Raw genomic sequence first — 27,517 nt, 5'->3', positions numbered from 1 at the left:
CAATGAGAAGAGCTGCCAACAAACTCCTGGACATTTTTTTTTTATAAATAACATCTATACTAATATTATAAAGCTGAAGAGTTTGTTTGTTTGTTTGATTGATTGTTTGTTTGTTTGTTTGTTTGAACGCGCTAATCTCAGGAACTACTGGTCCGATTTGAAAAATTATTTCAGTGTTAGATAGCCCTTTTATCGAGGAAGGTTATAGGTTATATATCATCACGCTGCGACCAATAGGAGTAGTGTACCAGTAAAAATGTTACGAAAACGGGGAAAATTTTGACCCATTCTCTCTTATGTGACGCAAGCGAAGTTGCGCGGGTCAGCTAGTACTATTTATAATTCCATTAAAAAGTTACTTTTTAATAACACCTGTTATTTTTTTATAACGTTATCACCGGCATGCTATTTCCATCACTACCTTTTCACGTTGCAATATAAACATCATTTGTAAAGCGCTTTCAGGAACACTTTCAAACTGAAATCTCTTTCAGTTTCATAATTATTTTCATTCAAATATACTGTTACTAGCATTCGGTTTTACTGAAAAAACTCCACACAAATCCATAACCCACTGAAAGTCGGGGCAATTTATTAGTTAAATAAGTATTAAATTCAATTTCTATGTTGGCAACACATTGTTTTAAAAGTTTTCAATAAACTTAAGTGACTAACTTATAATATTGCAATCATTTATACGGCATTGATTTATTTGCTTATTCGCTGATCATGGGGTTCGATTTCCGGGTTAGGCAAAGTACTGTTGGTGTTTTTGGACTATATATAAGAACTAGTCCGCGTGGTTTTTGACTTAGGACAGAATTTTCATACAAACTATCATCACTTATTTTATCCTTTTGTGGGTAGAATTGATCAATATCCTTTCTTAGCGGAAGCCTACGTCATAACATGTACCTGCATGCCAAATTTCAGGTCGACCCGTCCAGTGGTTTGTGCTGTGCGTTGATAGATCACTATGACAGTCAGACACCTTTGAGTTATATATATATATTTAGTTATTTGGAGTTTAATAACGTGCTCGGTATATGGCATTAGACTTGACCCCTATTACATGGGACTAACATTGTTAATGGCGAAGCCTATTTTATACACCTCTATAAACACTGTAGATAGGCTTATTTCACAAAAAATACATTATTTAAGTTACTCTTTCACATAAAAAATGCAATAAATAAAACAACGGGAAGGCTATATAAAAGTCGTTCTCAATTGGTTCCGGTCAAGTGACTCCGGGTGAAAGTGTATATATCATGAGTTACAATCATGATCATTGTACAATTAACTGCCGCCGGGGGGCGCTATTGTTATATAAGATTAATGTAGAGGCCTAACTAAGAAATTATATTATAATTATTATTGTTTACATTACTAGCAAATAGCCTCGTGGCTTAGTTAACAACAGCCGCGCTGATCGATCTCTGAGGTTAAGCCCCCCTTGCCGAGGTTGTTCTGTGGATGGGTGACCATCTTACACGTATCGAGTTCCTTCGTGTTTTAGAAGGCACGTTAAATTGTGGGTCCTGGCTGTCATTTTCAAAGATCCTTGACAGTCGTTAACAGTAGTCAGAAGTTTGAAAGTCTGACAACCAGTCTTACCGAGGGGTATCGTGTTATATCTCAAGTAACTGTGTTGTGAAGGTCCGATAGACAGTCGCTTCATGTAAAACACTGGTATCCAGCTGCATCCGGTGAGACTGGAAGCCGACTCCAATATAGTTTGGAAATAAGGCTAAGCCATACATTTATTTCATCAGTTTAGCCACAAAAGCGTAAAAGACAAACTGTCGCATTTATAATAATAACACACATTTGAAATACCAGGCTCCCATGAAACGCAAAGAGATATTAATTTAACTTAACAATAGGAGATAAACGAAATAGTTGTATAAACAGTCGTAAATCAAATCGATTGTATCGATAACAATCGTAATCGGTATTATAACGATTAATCGATTATATTGTTCATTGGAGATTAACTTTAAAATTTATAACTATCCCAAGAGATTTCGGTGCCTACTAATATTATAAACTAGCGGATGCGCGCGACTTCGCTTTTGTGGACTTTTATATCCCGTTTTAGTAACATTATTCATTGCTGCTCTACTCCAATTAGTCACTGCGTGATGATATGCCTATAAATAATAAAATAAATTTAACCCATTAATGTCCCACTGCTGGGCTAGAGTCTCCTCCCGTAATGAGGAAGGGGTTAGGCTTTATCACACTGCTTTCCTTCACCGTTGGAATAAGTGATAATTATTTCTAATACACACACCACTTGGAAAAATCGAAGCTTTGACCAAAAAAAGTGGAAAATCTTATCACGCAGACGAAGTCTCGTGTAAAAGTTATTATTTAATCATTTAACAAAAACGAATTAAAATAAGTAAGTTGTGTTTATAACAGTTGTTTACGACATGCCAACAGATGGCGTTGTACACAGAGTTTAATTAAAACTGAACTCGCTTACAAATTAATAAATATAATTAATTAATTATGTGAAGGGAAAACTGTGCTTAAAAACAGTTGTAGTTCTTCATAGAAAATATCAGAATAATTTCTCAAAAATCAAGTCCCAAAAAATCAAAATCAATTCATTTATTTATTTAGGTCAAATATTGACACTTGTGATAGTCTTTACAATGACTGAATCTACCACTAGCTCGGAAAGTGTACAGCCTTGTGAGAAGAGCTAGCAACAAACTCACACACTCTTCAATCGCCAAAAGATTTACAATGTGGTTGATACAATAATTAAAAATTTAAATTTCTTTACCGCCATATAAGCAGCTAAACCTAAAATAACATTACCGGGGAATCGAATCTTGAACCCCTGTACAACCAAAAGCAATCAATCTATCCCAACAAAAACATATATCAAATAACTGTCACACACAGCTAAATGGAATCGAACCCGAACCCTCGGAGCGTAACATTATATTATTCACGGTGAACGAACACGCGAAATAGCTGTACCTTTTTGTATAGGACTCGAGGTAACGTGCTGATGTTAGATTAATGATCGTTATTTATTATCCTTATGTTCTTATATTAATTAATGTTTTTAGTTAAGAGAGCTCGTGGCTTAGTTAACAACAGCCGCGCGGATCGATCTATAAAGTTAAGCAACGTTTGCCGAGGTTGATCTGTTGATGGGTGACCATTTTATACATATCGTTTCCTCCTTGTTTCGGAAGGTACGTTAAATTGTGTGTCCCGGCTGTCATTTTCAAAGATCTTGATAGTCGTTAACAGTAGTCAGAAGCTTGAAAGTCTGAAAAACATTTATTAAGGGCATGCAAAGTCCCCGCCCCGTAATTGGCCAGCGTGGTGGACTCAAGGCCTAACCCCTCCCTCATTACGGGACGAGATCTTTGCCCAGCAGTGGGACATTAATGGGTTACATTTATTCATTTTTTTAGCTACTTAGGAGTAAAATTTGCGGAAAAATATTGCCTTTATTTGATTTCAGGAGAAATTTCAGATATCTTCATGTTAAATTTAACAATATTGACAACCTAGTTATAGCGTGATCGAGTAACATACATCCATTTTCACAAACTTTCGCATTTATAATATAAAAACGATTTAACGCTACGGCGTAGCACTCCGTAGCAATATGCTACGAAGCTACGAGTTTTACGAAAAGTAACTTTTTAATGGACTTTCACTCAACGATCAATGGGTTAAGCAATCTTAGGTGCGGTCATTCTATAGATGGGTGACCGTAGTAGTATTTGAACCGATCATCTCCGTGCTTCGGAGGGCACGTAAAAAGTCGGTCCCGGTTGTTGTCAATTAAGATACCAGTCGTTAAGCCACGTCAAAGGTCTTCGGGCTTGAACAACTTTGACACTAGGTTGACCACTAACCATACGATAAAATAAAAATTACAAGATAAAAGTATGTAACTTTGGTCTTAATATAATTTACCTGAAAGTTTCAGTAGAAGTTGAAAAACTCTTATATTTTTATGATATTACTTGATATGTCTCAAGGGAGATGTCCTTAAAAAACAAAGAAACAATACAGTTTTTTTATAAACTAGCTGACCCGCGCAACTTCGCTTGCGTCACATAAGAGAGAATGGGTCATAATTTCCCCCGTTTTTGTAAAAAAAAATACTGGTACTCTGCTCCTGTTTGTCGTAGCGTGATGTTTTATAGCCTATAACCTTTCTCGATAAATGGGCTATCTAAGAGTAAAATATTTTTTCAATTTGCACCATTAGTTCCTGAGATTAGCGCGTTCAAACAAACAAACAAACAAACAAACAAACAAACAAACAATCAATCAAACAAACAAACAAACTCTTCAGCTTTATAATATTAGTATAGATAAAATAAATTAAAGTAAGTCAGTCTAGTTAAAATCACTAATCTAGGTAAAATTTGGCCTAGTGATAGACTATAGCTTGTGTAACAATATAGGCTACTCATTTCACCTACACGGGCCACGTCACGGTCACTAACTAGTATACAGGGTGTCCCAAAACTCAACGATAATCCGAGACAGGATGAAAGGCCAAGTCATACCGGCTATAGGAAAAATAAGAAAAAAATTCCATATCACTTAGTTCAGCAATAATAGACACTTTTCAAAAAAGTTGAAATTCCACACCCTTGGTCGCATTTTCAAGTCCTGTGATCACCAATGTTACAATTTCGCTGTGTTTTTTTGAATTTCGTGATCTTAATTAAATATGCTATTAATCGTATAACAAATTAATGCACAAAACATTGTTAATTTAATTTAAAAAGTTAAGTTTTAGTGAGTCATCTTTCTCAAAAATATCGTTAGTCAACTTTGACGCTTCATACTGAAAAAAAAATGTACTACACTACCCTTGGCAAGTTATTTCAAAAGTTGGCGCATTTAATCAAGATTTCAAAATAGTATAACACTTGCCACTTTTCTTGCCATTAAAAATGTTATTTTTATTTGAACGAAGAGTATCCCCGCAAATGGATCGGACGCAGTGGTAGAATTTTATGGCATCCTCGTTCAACCGATCTAAATCTAGTAGATATTTTTTACTGGGAATGCATAAAAGAATAAGTCTTTTCAAAATCAATACAAAATCTATCAGAACTTCGCCAGAAAATTGACACAGCGTCAGAAGAAATAAATGCAAGGAATTTTGCTTGACTGGTGAAAAAATCTTTTGAACGTCGTTGCAGAGCCTGTATTCGTGCCAGAGGAAAGCAATTATTTTCAGTAAAGATGTAATTGAGTCAGTCCATAACAAATATTTAATGTAATAAACATAATAGGTTATAATAATTAAAAAAAAAACAATGAACGAACCATCGATCTTATTTAATTATTCTCCTTAAACTAAAGTAATTCCGAATTGTTTTCCTCTAGCATGAATTCAGGCTCTGCAACGCCTTACAAAAGACCTTTGCACCGGTCAATCAAAATTCCTTGCATTTATTTCCTCTGACGCTGTGTCAATTTTCTGGCGAAGTTCTGATAGATTTTGTATTGATTTCGAATCAACTTTTTCTTTTATGCATTCCCAGTAAAAAATATCTACTGGATTTAGATCGGGAGAACAAGGAAGCCATAAAATTGTACCACTGCGTCCGATCCATTTGCGAGGATACTCTTCGTTCAAATAAAAATAACATTTTTAATGGCAAGAAAAGTGGCAAGTGTTATACTATTTTGAAATCTTGATTAAATGCGCCAACTTTTGAAATAACTTGCCAAGGGTAGTGTAGTACATTTTTTTTTCAGTATGAAGCGTCAAAGTTGACTAACGATATTTTTGAGAAAGATGACTCACTAAAACTTAACTTTTTTAATTAAATTAACAATGTTTTGTGCATTAATTTGTTATACGATTAATAGCATATTTAATTAAGATCACGAAATTCAAAAAAACACAGCGAAATTGTAACATTGGTGATCACAGGACTTGAAAATGCGACCAAGGCTGTGGAATTTCAACTTTTTTGAAAAGTGTCTATTATTGCTGAACTAAGTGATATGGAATTTTTTTCTTATTTTTCCTATAGCCGGTATGACTTGGCCTTTCATCCTGTCTCGGATTATCGTTGAGTTTTGGGACACCCTGTATAATAAGTAGTTATATTGCGCGTCCGATCCTTAAACAATTAATATCTGTCAATGAAGTACCGGCAGTAATGGAATTATCGTGTCGTCCATTGTTTCACACAGACCCGCACTATTATATATTACTAGCTGACCCGGCGAACTTCGTACCGCCTAAAATATGCAAAATTAAATGTCTATTTTTCAATATTTCTGAGAGATTTTCTAAATATTTTTTCCGTACGAACCTTCTCCTAATAATAACAAATACAACACAAAAAGAATTAGTAAAATCGGTCCAGCCATTCACGCGTGATGCCGGGACCAAGGAAAACGGGTTTGATTTTTTAGATTATAGTATCTGACCCGCGCAACTTCGCTTGCATCACATAAAAGAGAATGGGAGAAAATTTTCCCCGTTCTTGTAACATTTTTTACTGGTACTCTGCTCCTTTTGGTCGTAGCGTGATGATATATAGCCTATAGCCTTCCTCGATAAATGGGCTATCTAACACTGAAATAATTTTTCAAATCGGACCAGTAGTTCTTGAGATTAGCGCGGTCAAACAAACTCTTCAGCTTTATAATATTAGTATAGATTATATACCAACATTGATTAGTAGTATAACTAGACTATTTTAATAGGTATATTTAACTCATCAATATCAATAAATGTATTAAACAAATTTTAGGCATGCAAAAACCTTGCATGCCTAAAATTTGTTGACCTTACGATGTTTTCCTTCACCGTTGGAACAAGTGATCATTATTTCTATTACACACATAACTTTGAAAAGTCATTGGTGTGTTGCCTCGGGTTCGAATCTGCGTGGGAGGTACCAACTTAAACCACTCGGCTATCACTGCTTACTGCTACTAAGAAGTATTATAAAAGTGAAAATTTGTAAGTATGTATGTATGTATGTTTGTTACTCTCTCCCCAAAAACTTACCAAACGATTTTTAAAACTGTTTTTACTCAAATAATTTATTAACACAAAATATACTTTTTACCATGAGAAACATTTTAACGAGGGTAAAGTCACGGACAGGAACTAGTTAAATATATATCTGTATATATATTATATAGGAGTGAGTCACACAGGCGGGTGGAAATAAAGCCGGTATACATCATCGTGATCTGGTGATATATAGACTACAGAGCAGTGCGCGAATGTCGTAAATTTTATACACTGTATAAAACTAGCTTTATATGAAACTATCTACTATTTCGTTTGGTTTTGGTAATTTGCATATAAATGTGGTACATAATGCGATTATCTCAATGACGCGGATGGTAGTGTATCCGTTGTTGATCTTGAGGTCTCAGGATCGATTCCCAGGTCGGGCAAATTGCTATTGGTCTTTTTAATTTTTTTTTAAACAAATTTTAAGCCTGCACGATTCCTCACGATGTTCTTAATAGTAACCCGGAGTTTGATTGATGATTTGGTAAGATCGTGCCAAGTGGCTGTCATACCCTTATAGGAAAGAGGAGTGATTAAAATTAAATGTACTTCTATCTATATATGTACCGTTTTTAGGATTTGTACGATTGTCGATCGAAAGGTCTCGAGTTCGAATCTCACTCAAGCAGTATAATTCAGTACACAGTACATAAATTCACCATCACGCTATGTTAGTTTGGCTGTCAGCAGCGAGCGTACACGAGAGTTATAGAGAGAGTGTTCACGACACATTTCAACGTGAAAAAATAGCCGCTACACTGCGAACAAAACGAAGGAAAACATTGACATCGCTCCACGAAAAACTGAATTTAGAAATATAGAGAATTGGGTTTAAGAAAAATTATTTATTTATTTATCACACACTTACATCTAACATTACAGTCACTAAGACTAATGCGTTAGAGAAGTTACAATATATCATTATTATTTCATTTATTAAACTCGTACTAGTAAAAGGTTCATCTAAAATGTTTATGTTGTGTAGCTTTTTTCGTAAATAATGTTGAAATTGTAATTATTACAGGCTGAAACATTTTATTACACACTCATTTATTGATACAAACGAAAATACAAAACTGTGACGTCACTTGACTGGTGGTCAAGTACTCAATTGTTTGAAATAATTTACGAAAACAAAATAATAAACCACTGAACAGATCGGACTGAAAATTGGCCTGCAGGTAGATGTTATGACGTAAGCATCCGCTAAGAAAGGATTTTGATCAGTTTCAATTTCAATTTCTATCCTAAGTCACAAACCACGCGGGCGAAGTGGCCGGGCAAAAGCTAGTTTTTTTCTCTCTCTCTCTCTCCATTCATGGCTATTTGTCCCATATGGTAGTGGGGTCAGTCTCCCTTATACTTTTTTTCCATTTTGCCCTGTCTTTGAAGTCGTCTTCCTCAACCTCACATGTCTTCCTGTCTCGCCGCAACACTAGTTTAAGCTAACACTAAAAGCTAGTTTCTCTATATTTTTAAATCGTTCACACAAATTTAAACAGAACATACTTAAGCTCCCGCACTAAGAATAGCTCTTGTGTCGCGGGGACTTTTACAATCATACAAACAACTGAACTGACACACAAAGTACAGCCAGACTCGAAACAATTATTTGTGGATCGCACTAATAATTGTTCCGTGTGGGAATCGAACCCACGACCCTCCGCCGCAATGGTAGCGGCGTGACGACCTAAACCACTGCGCCACGGAGGCAGCCAAATACCTTTAAATATAATATTAATAACAACAATACACTAATTGTTTTAAAACGTCCACTCAATTTTAAAGTACATAGTTGAGCTAGTATATAAATCAGTTGAAACAATCTGTGCTGTGTGTTCAGTGGAAGAGAGACGTATGTGCACTGTATTAGTCAGCGTGTCGTGTGGGGAGCTCGAGATAGACTCATGTGGACTGCACGAAATGGAGAATATATAATAGTATATATGGGTAAATGGAAATATACTACACAGCTGACCATAATGAACTAGACTGTTCACGCTACTCCGCCTATATGATACTACCTGATCCATGCAACTTCGCTTGCGTCACATAAGAGAGAATGGGTCAAAAACTCGCTTTTGTAACATTTTTTACTGGTACTCTGCTCCTATTGGTCGTAGCGTGATGATATATTGCCTACAGCCTTCCTCGATAAATGGACTATCTAACACTGATTTTTTCAAATCGGACCAGTAGTTCCTGAGATAAGCGCGTTCAAACAAACAAACAAACTCTTCAGCTCATAATATTAGTATAGATTTTGGGGCAAATTAGACTTTTAGACATAAAAAAATTAAAAGATACGAAGAAAATTGCTCTGGAAAAAGACTTAGTATTTATTTATCTTCATGCTGAATTTAACTAATTTTGCAGTTTAGTAATGGTTTTTAGATAACGTAAAAGACAGACATTATTTGGATTGTATTACATACTTCTAAACAAAAAAGGAATTTTAAGCATAGGTTTTTAAAATATATCGATTTCATACTCTATGCAAAACCTACTGACTTTAAAACTACTGACTAAAAAAAATCACGTTACATACTTTTTTCCCAGTTAAATCTTTCACGAACGAAGCCACGTACTTAAACTAGTATGTTATATTTAAGTCCACGTGAGTGCGGCTGGACTAAGACTAATGTGTTGCAACAAGTTGAGCCCGATAGATGGCGCTGCACGTCCCACACAATACTGTAACACTACTTATTCGCACTTGACTACTTAATACTAACTTATTTGTTCTCGTTTTATACATACAACTAGCGGCCCCGGCTGCACCCGGGATGACCGGAACTTTAGAAATTATACACCAAATAACTTAATAAAAATGTCGTGTAAGCTACAGTGTTTTATCTTTTACCCTCGTAAAGGAAAATCGAAAATGATTGAAAATTACGTCACACTATATAACAGAGCTAGCATGACGATTACAGTAAGATAGACAACACAACTTTTTTTGAGTTTTTATTTCGACTCCCGTACTAAGAATTGCTCTTGTGTCGCGGGGACTTTCACACATACAACGAAGACAAAGTACAACCAGACTTGAAACAATTATTATTTGTGGATCGCACAAATTATTGTCCCGTGTGGCAATCGAACCCACGACCTCCCGACGCAATGGTAGCAGCGTGGCGACCAACTCAATTCACATCTACTAAATTCAAAATTCAAAATGACTACTTAATATTAAATCTCGTTTCTTAAATCGCCCTTAAAAACACTGATACAAAATTCAGCTAAAACTTTATAATACGATTATGAACAAAGAATACTCTGATAAAGAAGAACAGACGTCGTTTAATTTGTAAAGTTTCCAACTCAAACAATATGGACGCTAATTTAATCAATTATTAATACGAAACCATACATCGGAGAATTATTACTAACTGTAGTATAGTACTGCCATCTAGCGACAACTTTACTAACACAACCGTTACGTTTAGTAAGAAACACTTTGTTAATCCATGAAACAGCGCCATCTAGTATATCCTTTTGTAACTGCTCTCTATTGTAGCATGCTTTACATTAAGCTTATAAGACTAACTGGTAACTCAAATTCTTTGCAACAGATGGCAGTATTATAAAAGAAGCAAATCTAATTTATGATTTTGGTTATAACCAGGGAGACACTGCGAATTTGAGATTTTGTTTCAATCATTGCCTAAAGGCCTACCTTCCTAAACCACTAATTGTAATAACGGTGGGATTCGAATAAAACTATTTGCGATCGCAATTATCAAGTATTATTCTCGACAGATGTAACTTATAAGCATAAGTATAATTGCGGTGCTGCGTAATGGCTTTTAGTCTCGCCTACTTCTATGAGAAAAATGTATGTATGTATCTATGTCTGTATGTAATTCCGTCTCAAAACCTGTGTGTATGTATGTAAGTAACTGCCTAAACAACAAGTTCTGTGTGATCACACGCAATGTGTCTTAAGTAATAATTGACTCACCTGAAGGAGGGTTGAGTCTTCTCTTGACGTACTCCATGAACTTCTCCGTGATGCCGCGCTTCTTCGGGTCCTTCTCGTCGCCATTCTGAAATAGGAAGAAATGTACTACGTAAATAATACCTGAGAGATCTCTAGAACAGTTCTTGAAGGTACCTATACGAAGTCACCAAACCGCACTTGGTCAGCGTGGTGGACTCAAGGCATAACCCCTCCCTCGTTCGGAAAGACCCTTGCCCAGTAGTGAGACAATTATGGGTTAAAAATAACAAAATATCTTAAAAAACATGTTTAACTTTTCAGATGATCGTAATATGAATAAATAGGTAATAAGTTCGAATCTCAATCATTGCACTACCAATATAAAATTAGTTTTTAATGTATCAATAACATTGAAAATACACGTTACTTTGATACGAGACGATATTATCTTATAACATACTTTGTAAGTTGAAAAGAAATGGAGGTCTAGAATTCACTAAAATATCAAGATAAAAAACTAAATCTCGAACAACGCCATCTATGTCAAAGGATGGGAACTATCAACCATGCCCGAATTCATAGGTCCCAAGTTCAGTTAATAACTCTACTCGACAACAGATGACAGCACCAAAAATGTTGCAGTCACTAAACAAAATCCGGTTTTTCTAAAAAATGCCTAGGTGTTTTTAATTTGACTACTTACCCATAGATGGCGTTGACCATACTTACTGTTGCATTAATGAAAAATATTTTCGTCATTAAGTATATCTTTTCTGTTAAAATAAGATAAGTATTGATTTTAAAACCTTCATAAAACTGTAGCCAATCGCCAAGTTATTTGATCTTTATTTGATAGACTTTTAAAAAATATAATGCGAAGCAAGAATTTTAGGATAGCTTATTAGTTCATAAAATATGTAAAAAGGATATGTTCTAGTCAAGGTAAATTGGAAAGAAAGTTTTATATCATAACAAACTTTCGCGTTGCTTGTGAATTAACACGAACACGCCTTTTACCTTGAAAAACTTAACGTTTCGGCGCTTTTATATGCCCACCCAAGCTCTAAACTTAATCGTTACTAACTAACATTAAACCTCTCGCTACCATTATTAATCTTAATATCCCAAACAGTCTGCAACCACCTCCATTTCTCTCATAAATATCCCACAGCACTTACATCTTAACACAGTTATCACGGCAACTGTTACCGAGCATTATTAATACTACCCTACACTTACTGCGCTAAATTGAGGGGTTAATATTAAAGCGGTGCTTATGTCGTGTTGTTATGTAACGCCATCTACCGGTGGATAGCTGTACTTAGTTGGTAATTAGATGCTTATGTTTGTAGTTAACAATATTATATGGCATTGATATTAATATTCTTCGGTCTCTGATTATCCATATGGAAACAAGGCGTGATTTTATGTATATATGTTTTGTTCTTTTGAAGATCCTTAAATATTTGTGTTAATATGTTATTAACAACTAATATAAAAACCTCTGTAACTGTGTTGTGGAGGTCAGATAGATAGTCGCTTCATGTAAAACACTGGTAATTCGTAGTGCGAGAGTTGTCTTTTTAAACAGACACGCAGATACTAGGATTAAGCATTACTACTTTAGACATGGCGTAAATAAATAATCATTGCTGTGGCAACATGCAACATTGTCTATATAATTGGTAGTTACGAGCGAAGACGTAAAACAGTTGTAGTTAAGGTTACGACAGAGACTTAATTCAATTTTCGGAAAACGTGAAACATTTTGATGTCTTGCAAAAATGTCAGGTGCTACTCGTAACCGGCGGTCCTGTATGACATGTACTGTATGTATGTGAATGAAGCAAGGGAAGTTTGTAAGAATCGTACCAAGTGACGTTCTCTGGTCTCTGCCTACCCCTATGGGAAACACGAGTGACTTTATGAACGAGTATGTATAATATGATAATAAACACAGTAACATCATCCCACGTTAAGTGAGGTGGCCGAAAACTGTTTTCTTTCTTCGCTCATTTCATATCTTAACTGTGTTAATATCATACAAAATGAATACTGAAACAGAACAATAATTCGGGTCCATTATTAAATTTTTATATAAATTCGAATGAAAACATTCACCATCCTTTCAACATGAATAAAATCGGTGCCATATAATTGGATGTACATACAATCATCAATTAAAAACACATAATGCAGTAACTACAGTTATTTATAAACCTTGTCCAGTAATTGTCAGGTAATTTGTGCGCACAGATAATAATATTTATAGTCTGTACAATTATTGGCGTGTGCCCAAACACTCGACGACTATAAAACACAATCATCTGTCATTGCAGTAAAATGGCGGCGCGCGGGAAAAATGGCCATACAAAATATGATTAATCTATGATTTTAGAACTTAATTTATGTTTTTGAAGTGGTTTTTATACATAAAAATTTTAATTTCTCAAAGCTTCAAACCAATGGCTGTGCCACGAGCTATGTGTAGTGTAGCCCTAAAGTAATAGTTTTTGAACACATTTTTTGACATTACTTATTTTAATTTTATAATGATTAGGAACGCTGACTCCACTACCATGTGAGATTCATGAAAGAGAGACAGAGAGAGAGAATGATTAGGGAGGATGTAGGTTGTTCTGTGAATGGGTGACCATCTTATAATTATCAAGTTCCTCCGTGTTTCGGAAGGCACGTTAAATTGTGGGTCCCAGTTGTCATTTTCAAAGATCTTTGACAGTCGTTAACAGTAGTCAGAAGCTTGAAAGTCTACCTACACATAGATAAAATCTCGCTTTCTTCCCATAGAGGTTAGGCAGAGAGCAGACAACTACCTACCTATAAAACCTATATATTTGTCCACAGATAGCATCGTGGAGCAATAAATAACGATCGTTGTCGGCCATTGATGGTGAAACGGCCGCGGCTCGTAAAACGCACTCACCACGCGAAAACGTTTGATAGATAGATGTACGGCAATTGAGACAACACGTCGAATCTAAACATAGGATACTAGCTGACTCGCGCAACTTCGCTTGCGTCACATAAATAAGAGAGAATGGGTCAAGATTTTCCCCGTTTTTGTAACTGGTACTCTGCTCCTATTGGTCGTAGCATGATGATATATAGCCTATAACATTCCTCGATAAATGGGCTTTCTAACACTGAAAGAATTTTTCAAATCGGACCAGTAGTTCCTGAGATTAGCGCGTTCAAACAAACAAACAAACTCTTCAGCTTTATAATATTAGTATAGACTAGCTGACCCCCGCAACTTCGCTTGCGTCACAGAAGAGAATCATAATTTTCCCCGTTTTTGTAACATTTTTCACTGGTACTCTGCTCCTATTGGTCGTAGCGTGATGATTTATAGCCTATAGCCTTCCTCGATAAATGGGCTATCTAACACTGAAAGAATTTTTCAAATCGGACCAGTAGTTCCTGAGATTAGCGCGTTCAAACAAACAAACAAACAAACAAACAAACTCTTCAGCTTTATAATATTATTATTAAAGTATAGATTAAACAAAGATACTAAAGCCCGGATTCACGGTCGGGACAAAAAGTCTTTTCTGAGATTTTCTGTTTAAAAATTCTCAGAAATTGCCTGGAGTTAGGAAGTTGAGGTCTTAGATCTCCGTGCCTTGGAGAGCACGTAAAGCCGTTGGTCCTGCGTCTGACCTCTGGTCGTGTCGGTTTAGCCGTCCTACCAGACTATGAGAGTGAAGGAACAGAGAGTGTACCTGTGTATTGTGCACTATAAACAAAGTCCTGCACAGATGGCTGATTTCAATGAAACTGGCCGCCGTAGCCGAAATCGGCCAGGACGACATCACTAATGCCCGGTTTCACCACTCCTGGATAAGTCTCGGTTATTCTATCAGATGGAGTTTTGAAGTTAAATAAATAAATATTTCATCGGGCAACCCACACATGGTCATTTGATTCCAAACTAAGCAGAGCTTGTACTGTAACCTTATAACTGATAAACATAGTCATATACTTGTAAATACATACTTATACAGGGTGTCCCAAAACTCAACGATAATAAGAGACAGGATGAAAGGCCGAGTCATACCGGCTATAGGAAAAATAAAAAAAAAATCCATATCACTTAGTTCAGCAATAATAGACACTTTTCAAAAAAGTTGAAATTCCACACCCTTGGTCGCATTTTCAAGTCCTGTGATCACCAATGTCACAATTTCACTGTGTTTTTTTTAATTTCATGATCTTAATTAAATATGCTATTAATCGTATAACAAATTAATGCACAAAACATTGTTAATTCAATAAAAAAAGTTAAGTTTTAGTGAGTCATCTTTCTCAAAAATATCATTAGTCAACTTTGACGCTTCGTACTGAAAAAAAAATGTACCACACTACCCTTGGCAAGTTATTTCAAAAGTTGGCACATTTAATCAAAATTTCAAAATGGTATAACACTTGCTACTTTTCTTGCCATTAAAAATGTTATTTTTATTTGAACGAAGAGTATCCTCGCAAATGGATCGGACGCAGTGGTACAATTTTTATTTTTTTTTATTTTATTTATTCATTTATTTCAGGCAACTGAGGCCCATAGAAAATACAATAAACAAATTACAAATTAAAAATATAAATATACTAATACATACATAATTAATATAACTTATAATTATACACGATTACTACTATTGTGCAGCGTCGGCGTCGTGTATCGCGCAGTATCGGGTATCCGGCCACGGAATCGCCGGAAAACAACACCTTTCGGCCAAAATTCTGGCTCCATGAACTTTGTGAGATGCTCAGTTGGCACTCTCACCACGAAGGCATTAAAACCCACATTGTGACGTGATTCCAACCTCTGAACTCTCAAAGTCCACTTCGTTTTCGTCTGTATGTACTCTACAATCTCTTCAACCTTTGTAGAGTAATGCAGTCTGGATACGTACAGCGGCGTCACTGGTACAGCGGGACGCAGCAAGAAATTCGGTCCGGTCGGTCCAGTGCCGCACTTGTTTTGGTTCGGCTTCTTTTTCTTCTTCTGTACCATGATGAAGCCATCCTTGTCGGCCTGTTCCTTCGGTTGCTCTGTGTTGTCCTTCTGGGTGGATAGGCAGCTCTTCTGTTTAACCCCTTTTATAATTTGTCGCTTTGTCTGCGCTGCAGGTGTTTTCTTAGCGACTATATCGGCGTAGGCACGTGCAGGGGTCGTTGTACCTACGCGTGATGTCACAGTGGCCGGTGTAGAGGCGCATGCGACGACGGCGGCGAGCAAAGCTTCGTCAGCGATATCGGCAACTGGTGACGCACTTGAGTTCGCCGATGCAAAACTGCTTATGGAGGCAGTCTGCGGTCCGCGGCAAGTGTTCACCTTTGAGGCCTCTGGTGACCTAATTACTGAACCAACGTTGTGCAATGATGTAATTTCTGCACGCAGCTCAGCAATGATAGTATCTGAGGCCTCTAGTCTGGACTGCATCTTCGTCATCTCAGCTTTTAACGACGTGATGTCCTTCAGCAGTCTAGTTACATCGACGTGATCGAACGTGACGGGAGGCAGTTTACTTAGCTCTTTCGCCACGAAGTTAGGCACGTCGTCTGGGTCGGTCTTCTTCAACATATCAATTATATCTTGAAGACTCTTCTCGGAGCCCTCTCTGCGACGAGACGGCATCTGGTCCAGTTTTCCAAGAGACTGGAACAGTAGCAGCTTTGCGCTGCTGACATCTTCCTCCTTGAAATTGGATCGGCATATTTGCAATATGCTCACCTCATCCATGTAATCAATTGCATGGACAAGGAACGCCAATAATTCGTTCAATATGAGTTTTTTCGAACTCATAATGTCACCGTGCAGCGGCTATGGCCGCGCCAAACGCGAATAAAATAATTCGTGCCGTGTACAGTGGATACACGTCCGTAGTCGAGCGCGCATCACACTGCACTGTTATGGCCTCCTCGTTCTCCCGATCTAAATCCAGTAGATATTTTTTACTGGGAATGCATAAAAGAAAAAGTTTATTCGAAATCAATACAGAATCTATCAGAACTTAGCCAGAAAATTGACACAGCGTCAGAGGAAATAAATGCAAGGAACTTTGATTGACTGGTGCAAAGGTCTTTTGTAAGGCGTTGCAGAGCCTGAATTCATGCTAGAGGAAAACAATTCGGAATTACTTTAGTTTAAGGAGAATAATTAAATAAGATCGATGGTTCGTTCAGTGTTATTTTTTTTAATTATTATAACCTATTATGTTTATTACATTAAATATTTGTTATGGACTGACTAAATTACCTCTTTACTAAAAGTAATTGCTTTCCTCTGGCACGAATACAGGCTCTGCAACGGCGTTCAAAAGATTTTTTCACCAGTCAAGCAAAATTCCTTGCATTTATTTCTTCTGACGCTGTGTCAATTTTCTGGCGAAGTTGTGATAGATTTTGTTTTGATTTTGAATAGACTTTTTCTTTAATGCATTCCCAGTAAAAAATATCTACTGGATTTAGATCGGGAGAACGAGGAGGCCATAACATTGTACCACTGCGTCCGATCCATTTGCGAGGATACTCTTCGTTCAAATAAAAATAACATTTTTAATGGCAAGAAAAGTAGCAAGTGTTATACCATTTTGAAATCTTGATTAAATGCGCCAACTTTTGAAATAACTTGCCAAGGGTAGTGTGGTACATTTTTTTTTCAGTACGAAGCGTCAAAGTTGACTAATGATATTTTTGAGAAAGATGACTCACTAAAACTTAACTTTTTTTATTAAATTAACAATGTTTTGTGCATTAATTTGTTATACGATAAATAGCATATTTAATTAAGATCACGAAATTAAAAAAAACACAGTGAAATTGTGACATTGGTGATCACAGGACTTGAAAATGCGACCAAGGGTGTGGAATTTCAACTTTTTTGAAAAGTGTCTATTATTGCTGAACTAAGTGATATGGATTTTTTTTTTTATTTTTCCTATAGGAGGTATGACTTGGCCTTTCATCCTGTCTCGGATTATCGTTGAGTTTTGGGACACCCTGTATAGATACATTAACAACCAGGCTCAGAACAGATACTTGTGCTCATCACACACATATTAGGTCGGGGAAAAAGGCATTATAGTACGTATGAACTTGTAATAAAATTCTTTTCTCTACACAAAAAAGCTCGATATTTGTGTACCTCACGAGCTCACTGAAAGAAACCTAATGAACCGTGTACTCATTTGTGATTGTTGAAGCCAAAGAGATTTTATTACAAGTTCATACATACTATAATGCGAAAAGACTTTTTCCCAGACCTAATACATGTCACAATAGGAATAACTAGAGAGAATCTGCGGAAATCAGCTCTTATATATAATAGAGTAGTAATTAAGCCATACATATAAACACACAAATCTCTCTACTTAAAACAATAATATTAAAATGTAATAAGTTTAGTTGATCACATACACTCGGCACAAGCTGGCACATCGCCAGTTACACACACACACGATATAAATAAATAAATAAATATGATTGGCCAATTCACACACGGTCATTTGATTCCAAACTAAGCAGAGCTTGTACTATGGTAACCAAATAACTGATAAACATACTTATATACTTCTAAATACAATAATATTATACTAACTAACACATTTCATCCCCTATTTCACCCGGTTAAGGGATGAATTTACTACTAGAACTTTGGAGGGTATTGTAATATAATTATGGATACTTTAGTCTCCACGGACGTTTGAGTGGCTATGCAAAGTTTCATGAAAATCTGTTCAGTAATTTAGCTGTGACGACGTTCTGTAAGTAAAAGGTTATAAATACAAAACTCAGTAATGTCTGACTACCTCTGTGGCGCAGTAGTTAGTGTTACCGTCTGCTGAACACGAGCCTCTGGTTTGATTCCCGGGTCTGACAAGTTACTACTGGTATTTTGAGGCGCCCATAATAATATTTTTCAATAGAAGTTCAGAGTTTGGTAACGTACCCGGTATATGGCAAAAGACTTATTCATTTGTATGTTTGTAAAAAGCCACAAGAGCTATTCTTAATGCTGGAACTGTTGTTTGAAATAAATATCCATTTTTTTGAGCCCACGTACCCTTCGGTAAGACTGGTTATCAGACTTTCAAGCTTCTGACTGCAGTTAACAACAGTCAAAAATCTTAGAAAATGACAGCCAGGACCCACAATTTAACGTGCCTCCTGAAACGGAGAAACTTGATATGAACAAGATGGTCACCCATCCACAGTACAACATCGGCAAGCGTGGCTTATCCTCAGAAATTGAACCGACTGTTGTTAACTGTTAACTAAGCCACGATCTCTTTATTGTAGCCAAAATAAAATATATAGTAACAAAAAAGCCGTCTCTATTGGTCCACCGAGGGCTATTAAATGCACGCCACTAGCCATTTATAAATGTCTACCGCACTGTATTGCTAGCTTCGACCCGCGACTTCGTCCGCGAGGAAGAAGACGTTCTCTATTATACCACTATATTTCTTTTTTTTTTAAACAGCTCCCGCACTAAGAATTACTCTTGTGTCGCGGAGACTTTAACAAACATACAAACAACGGACAAAAGTACAAACAGACACGAAACAATTATTAGTGGATCATACAAATAATATTGTTCCGTGTAGGAATCGAACCTACGACGTCTCGACGCAATGGTAGCGGCGTGGCCACCTAAAACCACTGCGCCACGGCCACCCTTCTATAGGATGAGTGCGTTAAGTTACTTAACCCACAGATCGTTTACCGACGCGACGGGTTAGACGTTTAAGTGGTCACCTTGCCGTCATAACCGTAGCGCCGCGTGTGGTAGATTCGAATCCCACCCAGGACTAATCTTTGTGTGATGAGCACGAATATTTGTTCTGAGCCTGGTTGTTAATGTATTTATATAAGTATGTATTTACAAGTATAAGTATGTTTACCAGTTATTTGATAAGTACAAGCTCTGCTTAGTTTGGAATCAGATAATCAGATGACCGTGTGAGAGTTGTCCAATGATATTTATTTATTTATGAGAATACTAGCTTTTACCCGCGACTTCGTCCGCCACCTGAATTTTCCCATAGGAAAGCGTCATTTTCCCGAGGTAAAAAGTAGCCTATGTCCTTTCTCGGGTATCAAAATATCTCCATACCAAATTTCATGCAAATTGGTCTAGTATTTTAGGCGTGATTGAGTAACAGACAGACAGACAGAGTTACTTTCGCATTTATAATATTAAGTATGGAAGTATGGATATTATTATATCTATAGTCCATGCAGGCAGAGTCGCAGGCAAGACCTAGTACATGCACAAAGATTCAGCATTTACGGTAATTCTCCTACAATGCATGTGAGATATGAACGTAGAACGTGCTACGTAAGTGCTACGCTCGTAGCTCGTAGCTCGTAGCACGTCTACGATACGTAGCAGTTTCTACTTTGGTGTTATAAATTGAGTTTAAATTTTTACTGAATAGTCTTTTGTTATAAAGATGGTTTTTAGATTTTGTAATTTTATACATCCAATAGAGCAGTGATAGCCGGGTGGTATAAGTTGGTATCTCCCAAACAAGTGGTTGCAGGTTCCAACCCGAGGTAACACAGTAAAGACTTTTCCAAATAAAGTGTCTATTAGCAATAATTATCCCTTGCTCCAACGGTGAAGGAAAACATCGTGATGCAACCTTGCATGCCTGAGAGTTCTTTAGAACAGTTCTTGAAGGTATGCAAAGTCCCCAAACAGCAATTCGTACTATTATCACATAAGTAAGAAAGTGAGATTAAAAGACATGGGATTAAACGTCGGCGACAATATTTTCAAAAATCAATGCTTGGATTTAAAAAGGGGCTTTAAATTGTCTAGCACTGGAACACAAAATCTATCTATCTATCGTATGGTTAGTGGTCAACCTAGTGTCAATGTTGTTCAAGCCGCCCGAAGGACCTTTGACGTGGCTTAACGACTGTTATCTTAATTGACAACCCGAAGCTCGGAGACGCTCAGTTCAAATATCACTATGCGGTCACCCATCTATAGAATGACCGCGCCAAAGGTTGCTTAACCCACAGATCGTTTACCGACCGGTGAGCACAACTAGCTATGAGCGCCTCGGAATAGGAAACAAAATAAAAAGGTTGTATGAGTCAGCTAACCTTTCAAAATATATTTCAAAGTAATAGTCAATAAGTTCAACTGACCATAGACAATACATCTCGTGCGCTCTATAAATATTTATGGTTTAGAGTTAGTTCAATGGAGAGTAACAATATATTTTATAGTTAAGTCTGCAGGTAACTGTGTTGTGTAGGTCCGATAGGAGGTCCCTTCATGTCAGGTCATATCAAAGATGGGTGACCGCGTGGTATTTTAACTGGGCGTCTCCGTACTGCGGAGATCACGTAAAAAGTCGGTGCGGTTATTGTCAATTAAGATAACAGTCGTTACCCAACTAGCACACAAGCGCTATAACAAGCTGCACAATGGCCGGTTAAAGGGTTTTTATAACGCCTTAGGCTCCTTAGTAAGAAGTATAGTGGTTCTATAAGCGGCTACAGATCTCTTGTAGCGTCAAATAGGCCCATACTGTCCAGCTTATAGCTCGACATTGGATCTACAGTGGTCGTAAATAGTAATTATAATAGTACGTAGTATAGTAGTAATACAGGAGCGCTAAAATAAGATGAAGGTGGTATAATCGCGCTACAAGAGCTTTTTCGCAGCTTCGTGGCGCTTACCAGCTGTTGTACAGAGGTGGTTAGCGCCACGAGCGTTCGAAAAAGCTCTTGGAGCGCGATTATACCACCTTTACCTTATTTTAGCGCTACTGTGTAACGGTTATAAATGCTAACGCTCTAAATTAGTAATATGGTCGGTTTATTATGGTGTAAACTAAATATATTGTATTAAAATGAATCATCAGTGACAAATGAGGAGACATTTTATTTTTACGGATTGGATTATGAAAATAACAAGTAGTCTATCGCTTTTATTTCTTTGTGTACGTGATATGAAAGTGCGAGTGCCAGTTTGCTGTCAATATATATGTATATTATCGTCAATATTTTCATGCGCCCTCAAAATATTCAGTTTTAAATGCAAAAATTATATAGATATGTGGATTTGGAAATTGTATTTTGAACATAAATAAGACTTTGAGGGTTACAGATAGTTTAATTAGGGTTATAGGTAATAAAAAATGATTTTAATTATGTTAACGTTACCAGGCTATAGATTTATATGATCTTCAAAAGATCGTAATAACCTCAAAAAATATGTTTACCAAATGCTGTAATGGCGTCTCGATCAAGCATCTCTCAGAGTTGGTTACATCTGCTCTAGCGCCTTAAGCTGTACAAAGGCTCTAGTGTTTGCTGTTGTAGACCTCAAGGTTCTGCAGTTGTGGCATAGGAGTGCTTCAATATAATTGTTTTGGTCGCACACCAGCATTTTACTCGTACTTTTAGGGGTCAGTCGTTGAATATTAAAATAGTTTGAAAATCATTTTTTATTTTATTTATATTTATTTGATTTATTTGATTTATTTTATTTATTTTATTTATTTTATTTATTTTATTTATTTTATTTATTTTATTTATTTTATTTATTTTATTTATTTTATTTATTTTATTTATTTTATTTATTTTATTTATTTTATTTATTTTATTTATTTTATTTATTTTATTTATTTTATTTATTTTATTTATTTTATTTATTTTATTTATTTTATTTATTTTATTTATTTTATTTATTTTATTTATTTTATTTATTTTATTTATTTTATTTATTTTATTTATTTTATTTATTTTATTTATTTTATTTATTTTATTTATTTTATTTATTTTATTTATTTTATTTATTTTATTTATTTTATTTATTTTATTTATTTTATTTATTTTATTTATTTTATTTATTTTATTTATTTTATTTATTTTATTTACTTTATATTATGATAATAATTTTAAGCTTTAGTATAAAGGTATATTACTCGGTTATAGCGCTTTAGGTGCTTAACATAATTCTGTAATCCCCATGGCTGTAAAAATGTTTCGAATGATACCTTATACATCTATTTGCCGTACAGAAGCCATATAAATATCTGATATAACGCTCAAGGCGCTATTAAAGACCTACGCAACTCTTTTATAGATGAGTAATACACTAGCCCTAAAAAAATCTGTTATAGAACCTAAGGCATTACAAAAAGCTTATTTACGCTCTTGAGCACTATAAGCGCAACGCATAACTCCGTTTAAACTCCTTTATCTCCTAAAGTCCCCTTATACAGTTAAAGGTGTTATAGAAGATTCCATTAACTCAGTTATACTTCCCTAGGCTGTCTAGCGATGCAATTACATGCTCATATATCACTATAAGTCATTAGTTTCCTACTAAACGGCTACTGTCCCGCCTAGCTGTTAAAGGGTTTTTAAAATAGCTAGTATACAACTTATAGAGAATTGTACAGCATTTGAACGACTCTTATGCAACTATCAGGCTGTATAACGACTGTATAAGCAGCTTGTGTGCTAGTTGGGTAAGCCACGTCAAAGGTCTTCGGGCTTAAACAACTTTGACACTAGGTTGACCACTAACCATACGATAAGAAGAAGATTCACACACAATATATAAATGTAAATGAATCAAGCAAAGTCGCTACTGCTTAATATTTAAACAGCGAGCGGTCAACACAGCTATAAAACTTCAACCAATCGACTTTCATTTAATAAGTAATACGTTTTATTTCGCGAAGGGGTAGACCTTTTTTAATATTTTTGACAGAAAATCTCTTCGTCCTAATTCGATATTGTGTTTTTTTTTTAAAACTCTTTCACTAAGAATTACTCTTGTGTCGCGGGGACTTTTACACACATACAAACAACGGACACAAAGTACAACCAAACACGAAACAACTATTTGTGGTTCGCACAAATAATTGTCCCTTGTGGGGATTGAACTCACGTCCTCCAGACGCATTGATAGCGGCGTGGCCACTTTAATTACTGCGCCACGGAGGCAGTGAAAAGTTTTATTATCTCAACTATACTAAAACATAGTTATTTTTAAGAAAATTCTAGTGTGTATCTATGTATTGTAAATAACGATAACGTTTTTACAACGATGAAGGAACACATCGTGAGCAATGTCATGTGTGAGAGTTGTTTAAACAGTTGTTGTAGTAATGTAAAGTGTCACTTGATAACTGTAATGGACTCTACTCTCATTGCTCTATGTACACTTATGTACAAAAGGTCGTATGTACTGGGCGTGGTTGTAACAATGGTAGTGTTTAATTAACTTGTCACGTTTCAGTTCTGTACCACAGTTTGTTCTCGAGGGAGCAATATTGGACAACTTCTCGCTTTACTGCCAGCCTGGTACTTGTTACATACATATATATACTAATTAATATTATTGACTGTCTGTAGTGCAGTGTATGACTTTGCTACATAGAGGTCTCGGCTTCGAGTCCAATGTCGGGCAAGTTTATTAGTATTTTTTATTTAAATAAATAACTATCCATACTAATATTATAAATGTGAAAGTAACTCTGTCTGTCTGTTACTCAATCACGCCTAAACTAGTGAACGATTTGCATACAAAACTTAGATACAAGTTTAGAGTTTTAAATGATTTAATAATCGTCATGTCACTAGGCCGTGTCTTAATTAAGATGGCGGCGTGAGATACTTCACTACATCCATACTAATATTATAAATGCGAAAATAACTCTGTCTGTCTGTCTGCTACTCAATCACGCCTTAACTAGTGAACAATTTGTATGAATGGTATGGAGATATTTTGATACCCGAGAAAGGACATAGGCTACTTTTTACTCCGGGAAAATGACGCATTCCCATGGGAAAATTCAGGTGGCGGACGAAGTCGTGGATAAAAGCTAGTATACATATGTATAACTCAAAGGTGACTGACTGACATAGTGATCTATCAACGCACAGCACAAACCACTGGACGGATCGGGCTGACATTTGTCATGCAGGTAGATGTTATGACGTAGGCATCCGCTAAGAAAGGATATTGATCAATTCAACCCCCAAGGGGATAAAATGGGGGATGAAAATTTGTATGAAAATTCTGTCCTAAGTTACAAACCACACGGAATAATTCATTGAGTAATAAAAAAAATAATAAGTAACTATAAAGCAAAGTTGCTTCCGCGTCTGTCCATATGTATGTTACATAAAGACATAAGGATAGTCCCGGGTGGGATTCGAATACACCACACGCGGCGCTACGGTTATTCCGGCGAGGTGACCACGTTAACCACTGCGCCAATCGTGCAGTTAATAACTTATTTTTGTTATTTTGTTATTTTAAAACAGACAACTCCCGCACTAAGAATTGCTCTTGTGTCGCGGGGACTTTTACAAACATACAAACAACGGACACAAAGTACAACCAGACTCGAAACAATTATTTGTGGATCGCACAAATAATTGCTCCGTGTGGGAATCGAACCCACGACCTCCCGTTGCAGTGACTGGTATCGGCGATGATATATAACTTATGTACTTAGTTGAAGTGTTTGTGGTGAACTGTTGTTATGTTAAACAACAAGCGTGACTTGTATCACGGAGACGCTCAGCTCAAACACTGCACCTACATCTATGTAATGTACCAGTTAACACACTGATCGTTTACTGGTAGTAACTATGAACGCGAAATGTGACAATATAGCCTTAGTTACTGTTAATTGTTATTGTAGTTTACGAATATTAGTGTCGCAATGGCCAAAGATAGCCATAGTTCGGCACCACTTAGTCGACGGCCATGCACATTTTATCTTGATTATAATTAACTAACGGCCCGCCCTTTCTCCGCTCGGTTTCTAAAGATATTTTACAATAAATGTTTCTCTAGAATCACCCTATCTATAAAAAACTGCATCAAAATCCGTTGCGTAGTTTTAAAGATGTAAGCACACATACATACAGACATTGAGACAGACGCGGGAAGCGACTTGTAGTGATTATATACATATATTAGGTCGGGGAAAAAGTCTTTTCGCATTGTAGTATATATGAACTTGTAGTAAAAATCTCTTTGGCTTCAAGAATCACAAATAAGTCCGCGGTTCATTAGGTTTCTTTCAGTGAGCTCGTGAGGCACCCAAATATCGAGCTTTTTTGTGTAGAGGAAAGATTTTATTACAAGTTCATACATACTATAATGCGAAAAGACTTTTTCCCTGACCTAATATGCAATGATATAATAATATAAGGACTTAATCACCAGTCAGACTTCAGATGCATAATATCGAGATTATAATGCAGGCCACATGTGCAGTTAAAATATCATAATAACTATAACAGCTTGGCAACGATTCAACTGTTACTATAACTTACTACTGAACTCAATTTGTACAGACTTCTTGTTAAATAAGTATGTTAAGTTAATAAGGAATAATGTAGGTTTTTGGTGAAGAGGTTTTTTAATTGAGTGAAGTGGTTATGGAGAGGCGCCCGTAGCCAGTTGCGCTCACCGGTCGGTTAACGATCTGTGGGTTAAGCAAACCTTGGCGCGGTCATTCCATAGATGGGTGACCGCATAGTGGTATATGAACAGGGCGTCTTCGTGCTTCGGAGGGCACGTAAAAGTCGGTCCCGGTTGTTGTCAATTAAGATAACAGTCGTTAAGCCACGTCAAAGGCCTTCGGGCGGCTTGAACAACTTTGACACTAGGTTGACCACTAACCATACGACAAGAAGAAGATGGAGATAATCGACTTTAGACCTCAGACTCAAGGCTTAACCTCTCCCCCTTGTTAGGGAGGAGACCCTTGCCCTGCAGCGGGACAGTAATGAGTTGAATAAGAGAGAAAAAAGAAAAAGAATGACATATACAGATCATATCAGTGATGTCTTGCAATAAGGTCAGGTGCTACTCGTAATCAGCGGTCCTATATAACAACATGTATGTATGTGAATGAAGCAAGGGAAGTTTGTAAAGATCGTACCAAGTGCTTTGGTATTTGCCTACCCCTGTGGGAATATAAAATGGTGTTTGTTTTAAAGCTTAAAATAAATATTTTTAACTAGCTTAAAGCTCTGAATAGCTTACTGAAAGTAAACAGTACTAATACATGCTTAACTCGAAGATAGCGGAATAAGCTTCACTTTGTACAGTAAGACTCAGTTGTCTTGATACTTGCTGAAAAATTTTATTGAAACGTTTGAATTTTGGACGCCTAAAGTACTTTCAATAAACTTAATAGTCTTGTTATATTTAACTAAGATATTTTTGACTACAAATGTCAATAGTATCTATACTAATATTATAAAGCTGAAGAGTTTGTTTGTTTGAGCGCGCTAATCTCAGGAACTACTGGTCCGATTTGAAAAATTCTTTCAGAGTTAGATAGTCCAATAATCGAGGAATGCTATAGGCTATATAACATCACGCTACGACTAAAAAGAGCAGAGAACCAGTAAAAAATGTTACAAAAACGGGGAAAATGATAACTCATTCTCTCTTATGTGACGCTAGCGAAGTTCCACGGGTAGGGCTACATAAAGACTCA

General features: G+C 36.3%; 1 protein-coding gene across 1 annotated transcript in view; it reads right to left on the bottom strand.

Annotated features, from left to right (window-relative positions):
* The window catches only part of LOC142985422 (Kv channel-interacting protein 4-like), a 112,335-nt gene that overhangs the window by 74,588 nt on the left and 10,230 nt on the right, over window positions 1-27,517 (bottom strand). The window contains exon 2 of the mRNA XM_076133581.1: window positions 11,013-11,097. Within this exon, the coding sequence (XP_075989696.1) occupies window positions 11,013-11,049 (37 nt within the window). The 5' untranslated portion in view covers window positions 11,050-11,097. The remainder of the gene's footprint in view (window positions 1-11,012; window positions 11,098-27,517) is intronic.

The sequence above is a fragment of the Anticarsia gemmatalis genome, chromosome 30, assembly GCF_050436995.1.
Source record: "Anticarsia gemmatalis isolate Benzon Research Colony breed Stoneville strain chromosome 30, ilAntGemm2 primary, whole genome shotgun sequence".
In the NCBI taxonomy this organism is placed as follows: Eukaryota; Metazoa; Arthropoda; class Insecta; order Lepidoptera; family Erebidae; genus Anticarsia; species Anticarsia gemmatalis.
Note: the sequence above shows the minus strand (reverse complement) of the source record. Positions and strands in the feature narration are given on the sequence as shown.